The sequence below is a fragment of the Rhea americana genome, unplaced genomic scaffold, assembly GCF_003343005.1.
Source record: "Rhea americana isolate MKP2758 unplaced genomic scaffold, rheAme1 scaffold_291, whole genome shotgun sequence".
In the NCBI taxonomy this organism is placed as follows: domain Eukaryota; kingdom Metazoa; phylum Chordata; class Aves; order Rheiformes; family Rheidae; genus Rhea; species Rhea americana.
In genome coordinates this window covers 54,951-67,166 of record NW_028186414.1, presented here as the reverse complement: position 1 = coordinate 67,166, position 12,216 = coordinate 54,951, and the positions used below count along the sequence as shown (strand labels likewise).

Genomic DNA, 12,216 nt, shown 5'->3' with positions numbered 1-12,216 from the left:
CCTTTCCTTTCCTTTCCTTTCCTTTCCTTTCCTTTCCTTTCCTTTCCTTTCCTTTCCTTTCCTTTCCTTTCCTTTCCTTTCCTTTCCTTTCCTTTTTTTCTCTTTTTCTTTTTCTCTTTTTCATTGAAATCCTTAATTTTCTGAAGTCCAGGGCAAAGTTAATTCCTAGTTTAATCCAGGAACTTCAAAAGTGTTGTCAACATTACAGATTTGTTTTGGTATTTTTGCCTTTATTCCTCTTCTTTTTCTCTGTAGCAGATGGGTCTACTTGGAGCTGTCCTTACTTGGAGAAGTCCAGCAGTGGTGGCCACTGCTGAGGGTGGGTGTAGAGAAAAAGAAGAGTCACTTRTCACACTAGGGACACTTCTCAGTGGCTGCTTTGCCAACCATAATTGTGCCTTCATCTCTCCAAGACTCCAGATCTTATTAGTGACTAATCTTTTTTTCTCCAGCTATTGTAGCACAGAGCTAAACAACTGGAGTTTCTAGAAGTGTATCAGTCAAAGTTTATGATCATAAAAGGCAACTGTTTATTTATTTCACAGCTGTGACAAGAAAGTAAACATTTAGGGAAGAAAAACTGTATTTTGCTTTCAAGRGAAAGGCAGATTTCTTGCAGAATACGCTTGTAGATGTGTTTCTTCCTTTAAAAGCTGGATAGAGGAGTAAGTGGTGGTTGTAACATCTTAAAGGGTGGGAAGAAGTTCCTACYTGATGGAAAATGAAACAGCAGGTGGAAAAAAAAATAGAGGCGGACAGRTGAGAGCTGATATTCAGATGGACAGGAGTGTGTTCAGCAACAGTCTACACTGTTATGTCTCCTCATAATCTTTGGAGTTTTTTTCCTTTTGATATCAAGTTACTTAGTATTCACTGTCAAGAGGTAAAAACACACCATAGACACATACATGGCATGCCTATAATTGTAAAAAAACCCCTCATTTTCCAACACATGGAACTTCAAAATATGATTGTGTGCTACTTGCTATGCTGCTGGATGAGATTTTATTATCTTTGGGAGATTCAATATATAGTTCATTAGGTCTAAATTTTACTAAATTTCTTTGCTTTTGTATGTGTTTAGTGCATTGATCTTCAAGCCCTAACTGGGGATTCTTGGTGGCTGTGTGAACCTGAGTTGTGGTCTTGAAGATTTTAATATATACTGTGATATTAAAATAATATCTGAATTGTTATGGCCCTTTATTTGCAGCTGAGGGGCTAAAAAAAGGAAGGAAAGAGCTCACATGAAGTAGTCAAATCTGGATGGAAAAAGAATCCAAGCCTTTTTGACAAGGAGATTCTCAGGCTGTGATGGTGACAAGGTAGAAAGGACATACTGTTGATCTGAAAATATAGTGATTTTTTCTGGYCCTGAGAAGATGCATATGTGTAATGGTGGCAGAAAAATATAAGAATACGTTTCAGATACATTGTGGATGTAACTCGACATATTAAATTCATTGCCTCTCCAAAAGCAATTTAGCTTRATCCACATTCTGAAGAAATAAGATGCTTGTTTGTTGTAGCATGTTATTTGTTAATGGCATTGGTTAATTTGACTCCATCAGTAATTACAGCAGTGTTTGTCACTGCAACTAACTCATGTTTAGTCATACAAATCCWACTGTGAGTATTTCCATTCTGGCTTTTTTTTAATTTTTAGATCACTTTTCCCTTTGTCTACTGGTTAAGCTAACTACTGTTATTAACAGTCATTGTAAGAATTACTGACTTGCCTACTCTTTAAACACAGAAACTTTTTAAATTTTACATTAACTAATTGCATTACAATAGCATCCTATCCAGTCTCAACATTTACTAGTAAAGTGAGCCWTTACAATGGCAAAAAGTACACTTAAGCTCCCTACTAATTGTGTTTATCATCCAGCATTGTCTGTTTCCTTGTATTTTATTTGTATAAAGCCATGCAACTGTATTGTGTTTTGTGGTAGCTAATTTATAGCATCATTTATCCAAGACAAAAATCATATGTAACTTTATCCAGACAAGTGACTGTAAGCCTGTGTAACAGATGAGTGAATAGAYAGGAAAATATTGGAACATATGAGCAAGATCTAGGCTTTTTTATTTTTAAGTGAAAATTGCAGGCAAAAATGATTGCACTAGTTCAATCAAGCTCAAAAGATATTATTTAATTCAGACAGCTGCTACTTATTTCATCTACTCTTTATCGCTTTGAAGTATCTTGTTTCGAATCCTATATTTTTTCTTTTAATTTATTATATTTTTTCCCTTCTAGTTACTTTTCCTCTGCTCCAAAGCAAAAGTTCTCTTTGGAATTTTAATTTTAAATGTTAGATGTATACTTTTGTCATGGTACCTCAAGAGATACTTCTGCAATTTTTTTAACTTGCATCTAGAATTCTATCAGATAAATGTCTATATATTGCATTTATTGGGTTAAAATACTGAAAATATATTATTGATGAATAATAGATAAAAAGAACAAACCCTTATAAACTCAAAATTTCTGCATACCAAATGAAAGAATATAATTATAGTTTGGCCCAGATACAGAACAGAAAGCCAGTAACTGTCTTGTCTCCTCAGCACAGGACCTAGGAGAGTCAGGTGCAAATATGTGTAGGAGAGAAGCCTGTAATCTTGATTCAACCCATATTTAACCTCTGTTCAGGAATGCCCAAGCGGGATTTAGATATCACAAATATCTTTCTGAGTTTTGCTTGGTATTTCTCAGTGCAGGAGGAATGAAACCATTTCAGTTATAGCTGATGACACTTGTCCAAACATAGGAGGGAATAAATTACTGCAGATTGCCTAATCCATTTTTCTGATCTTTTTTGATAGGTAGACAATATGAACTGCAGAATAAGTGGTAGTTTAGACTAAAAAAGAGCGAGGAGCAGGCCAAATTTTTAGGGAAGAACATGGTGCAGGTTATTTGTCTCCAACCAACACTAAGGAAGGAGAGAAACTTTTACATGAGAAGAACAAATACTCTCTCCTCCTTTTCTCAGCTCTCAAAGCTAACTACACRCTCGAGTTAAAAATTTAATCAGAGCTTTTCATTATCTTTTCGTTATTCAGGTCTTGTTCATTCTTATTAAAATCAGACATAACATTTGCTGTAGAACCACAAACCACATGATAAATGATGGCTGACACCCCAGTTGTGAAGACATGGTAGGAACAGATCTTCCTACAATACAATACAATACAATACAGTCTTTCAGGATAGTAATAGTTTTGTAGATGCCCCTTTTGTAAAAAAAAAAAAAAAAAATGGAGAGAGAGAGAAAAAAGAAAGGAGAGAGGTAGAATGTGGTTTTCTTATGGTTCTCGTTTTGGTGGAATGTAGAGGTTTGCTCACAGTACGTCTGGGGATTACATTGTAGTGGAAGGACTTTGCACAGTGAGGGTGAAAGCGATCAGCTAAATAATTCATTTCATGTACTCGGGTGTCATGAATAACCCAAGTTCCTGCAAATTAGCTGAATGCTGTGTCAGCGACTCATGAAATCAGCTCTTCTATGAGTGAATGGCTGGATGAGAGAAGCTTAAAAGATGATGGTACCTGGACTGTAGCAAGTGAAAACTGCTCCACCAAAGTGGCATATTTAATATAGGGTTAAGTTCAACATCTGAAAAGTAGAATTTTCTCTCTTGTATGCTCTTTGGACAAATGGCACTAGAAAAAGTGCTGTCATCAGTAAAGTACTTTGCTCTGGAGTGAACAGGCTTTCTGCAGATTCAGGCAGTAGAACTTAGAACTAATTTAGAATTAAGTCCCCCAGACGGTGTCACAAATTGTGTCATGTACCTGCAGTGCAGTTAAATCAGAATGCTGTGGAAGAGAAAATAAAGTAGCTCTGCAAACAAAACTGAATTATTACCGAAAAGGTCTTGCTCTTTCTCTGTGTGCTGCCTGCATTGTGAAACTTTACTTCCTCAGTAAGTGCTGTGCGCGTCTTGAGTACTTGTTTGGTCTTACTCCCTGCTTCTTAGATACTRTTCCTTGATTTTCAGCTGCACATTTATTGACTGTGTCTCCACTCTTATGTTAGTGCATTTTTTATAGAATCTTCAGGTAAAGGCCATTAAATGCAGAAACCACAAAATTCTTTCCTTAATTTACCAAATAACACATTCCATTTTTATAGTTAACTTTTTGATAGAGTAACATGTAACTAGACTGTACCTGGCATTTTTTTCACTCTTTTGAAACAATGTCTCATTTGCAATCAAATTCACTAAAAGAATTAAGCTGAACAGCACTTCTGAGGAGAAATAGAGTTCCTGCATATGCTAGCAGCCTCTCCAGACATCCTTTAGGTGCAAGCTGCCCGCAGGAGTATTACATGTTGCAACCAGATTAGGTGGATTAGTTTTAAACTCCAGAATTTTCCATCAATTTTAAAGGAATAGATGATGTGCCTTGAGGCTACACTGAAAAATGTTTTACAGATGCATCAGCTGGGCAGCTGCAGCCTTCATTCGTATGCTTGGAAATTCAGAAACTGAAAACATAGTTTAAAAAATCACTGATTATTCCTAGACTGTATGGCATGTGTTGTTCATAATGTCTCTACTGATTTTGTCCTGATGGTAATCCTCTTTTTAAGTGGTTTTAGATCTCTCGATTCTGAAGAAAATAATATTACTATCATCTAGAGATAAATGGGCATAAAAACCCTTCCACCTTTCCCCCACCCCTTCCCTCCTCCCARCACCACTTAGGACCTGTTAAGAGTTTGACTTCAGCTCTTGTGTTAGCGTATGCTGAACTCAGAAGCGTGTTTGAAAAGGCGATGGGCAGTACTCTGCCCTGCCACTCAGGGGCAGGTGCTTTAAGTTCCTGTCTTGCCATAAGCCTCCAGTGTGAAAGTCACTTAAGGTTACAGCTGCAAAAATTTTAGGACATTTTATTCATGTCTCAACTGTCAGGGCAAATTCAGGAAATGCTGCATCTCCCTGCATTTCCCTTCCCCTCGTGTCATCGTCGCCTGCTKGCTCCTGGGGACTTACTGTAAAACAAGTCGCAGCGCTGATCTGGTTTGAATATCTTCTTTTGGTAGGGAGGAGGGGGGTAGCATAATGTCAGCTTGGAAATTTGAAATATTTGTTGCGTGTCTTTTGTTGCCAAAGAAGTATATATGCCATGTAAAAGAGAGTGGCTGATCTGTAAGGACAAGGGTGCAAATCTGCAAGCTCGAGTATGAAAGAGAGGTTTTTTATGCATCTATGGAACAACCAGTAAATTGATGGATTATAGATCTTTTCCCTGAAACATTGTAAAATGCTGATTGAATTTTCTGATAGTTAACCATTTAAGAAGATTCAGAACAAAACTCCTCCACAAATAATTGCTGGCTTCAAGTTTTTCTTGAGTCATTTGTTGCACACAGTTAAATTTTCTCTCATTTGTGTGTGTTTGTTCTTTCTACCGGTAAATGTGGCTGCAGATTTACCTACATCTTTATTCTCATGTTCCCAAGATTAAATTTGGTTTTATTTAGAATTAGGCTAGTTTTAAGATACAGGAAAACGTAGAGAGAGGAATGATCCTGACTAAGAAGGAAAGCTCCTCCCAGCTTATCCAATTGCTCTTCTTTCCGTGTCCTTCATTTAAGAACTTCTCATAATTTTGTTTATTGCTTATATTTGTGCAATCTGACACAAAAAAGAGAAGGTTCAGCAAATTAATGTGTTATGAGCAAAGTATAAAAGTTGTCCTGGTCAGTGTTTGGTATCAAGTCAGCTAGATGATTGCAGCCACCAAGGTTTCATCCCTCCTATGATTGTGGTTCTACTAGAAATAAGTGTGGTTTCCTTTAGAAGCTGCAGAACTAAATCTTTGTGATTAAACAGTAAGAGGCTTCAAGGCACAAGTCAGTTGAAAAGGAGCTAAAAAAGAGTACAGGCTTTAGTATTTAGCCTATGTAGCTAGTCCCGTCATCATGTAGGAAAGATCAAAACCACCAGCTCTCACTAAGGGCATGGATGGAGCAGGCTGCAGAGGGAGACGCCTGGCTCAGTGCCCACTGCACGCACCARCGCAGCAGTATGGCCCCAGGAGATGTCTGAGGGACCTGCAAGCACAGCTCTTCATTCATAGCCCAAAGAGAGTGACACCAAGTTACGGGCAAGAATCCCAGCAAGTTGTCTTTGCCACTAAAAAAGGAGAGAGAGAGACAGGAAGAACTTTTCTACTGAAAGAGAGAAAAAGAAGGAGAAACAAGGGGAAGGAGTGCATCTGGGCTCAGCCAGGACAAGCTGCCACCACTCCACTGCCAGCCCTTTAGGGCTGTAAAGGACATTCCACTCCAGGTTATGCCTGCGCTCTTGTGTCGGTAGCTCCTCATGGCTAGATAATATTTGTTCATAACAAAGTAGCTGGTGGTATTGGCCCCCGAGGAAGGCAGTAACAGGTCTCCAAGCATGGTTTGGGATATTGGTTGACCTCAGTTTGAAACCATATGCTGCTGATGATTGTGATTTTGGGCAAATCGGTGTTAAATATTTGTGGTTCAGGTTTCCTGTTACAAAATGGGAAGGATTTCATTTGTTCACTTTTTAAAATGTACTTGACAGCCTCAGATTAGTGGGGCTAATTCCAGGCTCTGATGAATAAACACTCTTCTAGTACTATGAAGCTTGAGAGCACTTTAGGTTAATTTTAGTTTAACTAGAATAAACATGGTTTCTAATCCTTTGTTAAAACTGGGCTTTGTCATGATACTTTTATACCGTATTTATAAAGATATATTTCAAGCCTGAAGCTATGGAGATAATTGGACACATTTGGAGATTCAGTTCTTGTTTAGAAAAAATGTTCCTGTCTAGTAATACTGCATGGTGAGCACCCAGGGCACCTACAGCGACCTGTGCATTGTGTGATACAAACCAAAGCAGCTTTAAGGCACTTGTGGAAATGAGAACATAATGAATGAGGTAAATTAAAGCTGATTACAGTTTGCTCCCGCTGCCAGACTTACCTGATAATGATCAAAGGGATGAAGTACACCAGGAAAGCAACCACCGTCATATAGGGGATCCAGTAGGAGTCGTCAGGCCAGAGCGCCCAGCACTGCACTTCCCCATTGGAGAGCTGCCGTTTCCCAAAAATAATCAGAGTCGGTATCGAAAACAGGAAAGAGAGGCTCCAGGCCACTCCAATAAGAATTTTCGCCTGCCTTTCTGTTCAACAGATTTAAACAGATCGTATTAGTGGGGGTACTGGTGCCATTGGCCTTTTGTAGCAGTGTTGGATGAAGGACAGGGAAGGGGAGGAGGAAACAGAGTGAAGGAAGGGAATTTTGGTTTGCAGCYTGTTGATGCTGAAAAGACAGTACCGGAGAATTTCATCTCAGTCTTATGATAAAAAGTCATTCTGCTGTGGGCTTGGGTTTTAACTTTTATTTAAAGACACCAAGGGGCCATTGAATCAGAAATGTTGGACAAAGGCACTTGTCAGGGTCAGCAAGTCAGTAATGTGAGGTGTAAAAGATTGCACTGTCTCTCAGAGACTTGGATAGGAAAGAAGAAGGAGCCTTTGCCCTACATGTATCAGAGTAAGRCTGAGACTGGGAAGTGAAGGTTCAAGATATAAATTGGGCTGGAGCTCCTAACATACTGTGGGGACAAGTGTTCTCCTCAGAAGGGAAATTAAACATTTTGATGCACCTTGCAGTGGAAAATTCAGAAAACATTTTCTTTCAGGAAAGTTGAAAATGCCTCTGCTCAGGCTCAGAGCAAAACTGCATGGCCAGCTRCCTTTACCTCCTCACTGCCCAAAGGAGATGTGGCCCCAGAATTGCTGCAAGAGCCCAGATGACTCCTGAAAGGGGTTGCCCAAATGTCTCCTGGAGAGGTTGCCCTGAGGGGCCCTATGGCATAGTGCAGTTCAGTCCCAACTTCTGCCAATGGGYCTGTGCCCAAACTGTGCCAAGAAGGGCCAACTCTTGAAGGGGGCAGACGGTGCTGGGCTGGTGCTCATGTACTCAGCCCTATTTTATTCTCTCACACAGATGCTGCCTGGAGATCATGCTGGACCTCACAGGTCAGGAGCTTAAGGATCCCCAGATGGTTTGCGTATCTGGACTACTGCTTCCCCTTGACTTTTTCTTCYCTTTGCTGCCAAGCTGGGAAAACCAGTTAGAAACTAGGTGATGCCTGATAGCAACTGTGGAATTTTCTARAAATCAGCGGTTTGAAAGAGAAAGCCCTAAAGCTCTTATGTTCCACAAATCTGCATCTCCTGGCTCAAATCCATGTAGCTCTAGCCAAAATGTGGAGGAAGGGTGCTGGCCTGTGGAGCACCAGTGAGCACCAGTGTCCCTCCCCAGTCAGACTGCTACAGGAACAGAAGGGGACAGGTTGTGATCCCAGGCAGCTTTGGTGTTGAACTATTTTTTTTGTCCTACCTGCCTGCAAAATACCTGGGGTTGTTTATGGAAATGAAAAAATCATTTTGAAGTATGCATATCAGGAATGTTTTTCCTCCTTGAAGCGCAAAGAGCAATATGAAAGCAAATGGGAGAAGCATTCAAAAAGTAATTTTACGCTTTATAAAACATCAGTTGCAAATATTCATTTATCTTGCTCATTTTCAGATGCTATCCATGTTCAGTAAAATACTGCCTTGCTAATCTAGGGCTTAAGGGAAGTGTGCAGATATCTACCTAAGTGAGAGGGTTAGATTAAGTCTATAAATATTGCACAGACAGAGGAAAACTGTGAAGTTTCGCAAAGTGTAACTGAATAAATTTGACAAAAGGAATGTTGGAGCAAGGACCACAAAATATTTGCTGACAGAAAGGGCTTTCAGACTGTGAACTATCTACTGAGACAACACATACAGGAACTTTAGTGAGTTTCACATGTAGGGGAAAAGATTGTATTTAGGTAATGTACTTTATTTTTTGTATTGCTTAGCTACGCCCTTAATTTGAAGATAGTTGGGCAGTTTAGATTTGGCAAGAGGGTTATTTTATCTTTATAAAACAACTGCAATATTCATTTATCCTCCTTTTAAAATATTCCTCATTTGTGGTAGAATATGATCTTGTATCTAAAAGGCTTTTGGGGAAATGGTAACATCTAAATATGAGGATTTTTTGTTTTATCTGACTAATGTTAATTTGCTTCCTCCGAAGTAGGGATTTTTTTTGTTGTGCTTTTAATAAGTGCTCTAATAATATATTGCAGCTAGAAAATCACATGACTAGAACTAAATAAAATATAGATGGATGCTAATAAATAAATGCAGCTCTACATATGAACGTCCACTCAATTAATCTCAGTATTTTTCTCTTAAAAAATAATTTTGCTATTCATAAGTATGTGTAAGCATTTATAGATATAAAGCTTTTGATACACTGAAATGCTCACCAGTTCTAGTACCCAGCATTACAGCAGGAATTTCAGCCATGCCTTTTCATCCCAGCTTTGGCACTGACTCCTCTAATGCACTTTTTCATGTCATCGTCCCCTTTGCTCTGCTTCTGCCATCTGTGTATCGCTGCGGTGGATTTGTGCGCATCTGCCCGTTCCTGGGAACATGCGGCTGCAAATGACCTCTCGGGCTGAGTTTTATCCCCTGCTGGAGTGAGTGGCAATGCTGTGCAATCCTTCCGTAAGCCAAGCGGCATTTAAAAAATAGTTAGATTTATTGCTCCCTAACCTCTAGCGAGCTGTTCCAGCATCTCATTGCTTTAGTGCACATTAGCATCATCTGCAGCTCAGAGTTGCTCAGGGAGCCGTTTCCACCTATTTGGGCTTTGTTGTTTGCTCAGGCAGTTCTATTGTCTCCTGTTGTTTATTTTGTACAATGTTTGTGTGTATGTTTTAMATACAATGAAATATTCATAAAATACCTTCAGCTCTAACTTCTAAGGTTTTCTTTTTTTCTCTTCGATGTTTGTTTTACCTTTTTTTTTCAATGAGCCTTTTAGTTATTGAATTAGATTCCTCTTACATAGTAAAAGTGTTAGGATTAGAATGTATAATTCTTCCACATCTTGCACTTTCTGTGGTTATTTATGTCTCCGGAACGTGAGTATAAAATATTTAACTGACAAAGTTAATCTTCTTAGAGGTCTTGCAAAATACAGCTTCTTTCAAATGGTTTCTTAACATAGTTTAAGRCTAGTAATTAAAATGCAGATTTTTTTTAAAAAAAGGTTCAACCTTTTCAAAGTAAAATATTTGACTTTTTTTCTCAACATAATATTTCAATGCTATGTATAAGTGTAATTTTTAAAAGCTGTAGAAATGAAGCAATGCTTCTGTTTCCTGTCTGAAGGTCTTTTGGGGCATGAGCRTTTTGTTTTGGGAAGAAAAAACAATTCATTGTTTTATTTGCCGTAGGTGGGCTCAGAATTGCTTTTACAGTTTCTCTGTGTCAGCACCAATTGCAAAGGCTGGTGCTGCCTTCTCCTTCTTCAAAATAACTAACGTGACTCTCCCGGATTGCTCCGTGTGGAACGTCTGCTAGGAGGAGCGGGGTGCAGAAGGTTAATAACTTTATCCGCCGCAGGAAGCTGCCGTGGTGAGCAGTGCCGTAGCCCCGCGATSGTYGCCCCTATGCCTGGCGCGCGGGATCTTGGTAAAGCCTAAACTGGTTCAAGCCTGGGCTTCAGCAAGGGGGGTCCTTGTTGCTGCAACCCTSTCTAACATGCTGTAGGTGACCCTGCTTGAGCAGGGGGGTTGGACCAGATGATCTCCAGAGGTCCCTTCCAACCTTTGTGATTCTGTGAAAGCCACCCGGGTCAGTCGGGGCTTCAGCAAGGACCACAAGGAAAATGGGGCTGGGCTTTTAGTCCTCCTCGGTTCGTTATCACTTATCATACAGTAAAGTATGGTGCAGCTCCCAGCGTTGATGTCAGGGGAAAAAACGGCGACTCTGGGCAGAAGAGAGGCCCCGGCGAGGTGGCCTCCTGTGCGGGCGTGATGGGGACAGCTGGACCGGGCTGCCCCGGCCCCCCCCCAGCGGCAGCAAGGGTTTGGCCAAGGCCGCCTGTCGCAAAAGCCCCCACAAAGAAAGAAATCAAATGCAGTGTGTTCTTCACCATTTTTTACCAAATTTTTACCTAGCAACATAAAAAAGGCATCTATAAAGGTTTTTGAGTTTTGTTTTTTTCCCCACCCAGGTTCTAAGTGCTTTGCAAAGACTAACCAGCTTCCTAACGAACTAAATTCCTTCCTGAGCCCCAGAGGCAGTTCAGCTAGTGCTGCTTTTCCCAAAGAAGAAACGTCGGTGAGGCGCGTGGCATGGCATGGCCAGCCCCACTCGCCCTCCACCTCTGCCACGCTGCTTCCTAACCTCCCCGTCAAGCTCTCCCTCCTGAACATACCTGCTCTGCCTGCTACGAAGGACTCAGCTAAGCTTTGCACAGGTATTTCATTTTTTCAGACCTTAACATCTGCCAAAGCTGCACAGCTRTCTGAGCTGTGATTGATTCATAGCCTTTAAAGGCCAGAAAGGACCATTAATTTGATCCCCTTAATAGAGCAGGCTGTCGAATGCCATCATTACTCCAAAACAAGAATGATATTTGTGTCTTGTTAAAGTGCATCTTCCAAGCATCGCGCTGCCTGTAACTGCTTCCTTCTGCCCCACGTGCAATTTCTGTTTATTCACTCAGTGCAGTATGTTCAGCTTTCAACTTTAAGCTCTGTAGAAAAGAAATCATGCTCTTTAAATGTATTGCTAAGCAGCCAAGATATTTCTCAGTGTTGTGAAAATAACAAGCAGTAGAAGAAATTATAAGAAACAATAAGTATTCCAAACTTATTTTGTATAGTTTTTGAAGTTCTCTAATCAAACTGCCACATTATCTCTCAATACTTCATGCTCTATTCCAATTATTTTTAGTGTGAATAAATAGATAGCATAGGTAAGAAATTCCTGCTATAATTCCTWGAGTCAGTGCAGCTGTACAAGAGAGAATTTTTGCCCATAACAATTTTCTCAAAAAGCTGGAAGATAATGAAAACCTCTATACTTCCTTAAATGTCATTTCATTCTTACTAACACAATGCTTATAAAATTGCTGAGGGCTAAGCGCAGCTTAATAATTCGTGAAACCACAACTCTATTGCCATTTGGAAAACTAATGGAGTCCAAATATTGCTACAGCAGGAATGAATAATTCATGGCAACAAGGTTAATAATTTTGAAACTTTTCTTAGCAAAATGGAATTAGCTAATAATATCTATAGCAGCAGTAA

At 39.8% G+C, this 12,216-nt stretch overlaps 1 protein-coding gene across 1 annotated transcript in view; it reads right to left on the bottom strand.

The window, feature by feature from the left end:
• NPSR1 (neuropeptide S receptor 1) overlaps positions 1–12,216 on the bottom strand; it is a 61,792-nt gene that overhangs the window by 8,848 nt on the left and 40,728 nt on the right. Inside the window, exon 5 of the mRNA XM_085309130.1 lies at positions 6,981–7,182. Coding sequence (XP_085165256.1) covers positions 6,981–7,182 — 202 coding nt within the window. The remainder of the gene's footprint in view (positions 1–6,980; positions 7,183–12,216) is intronic.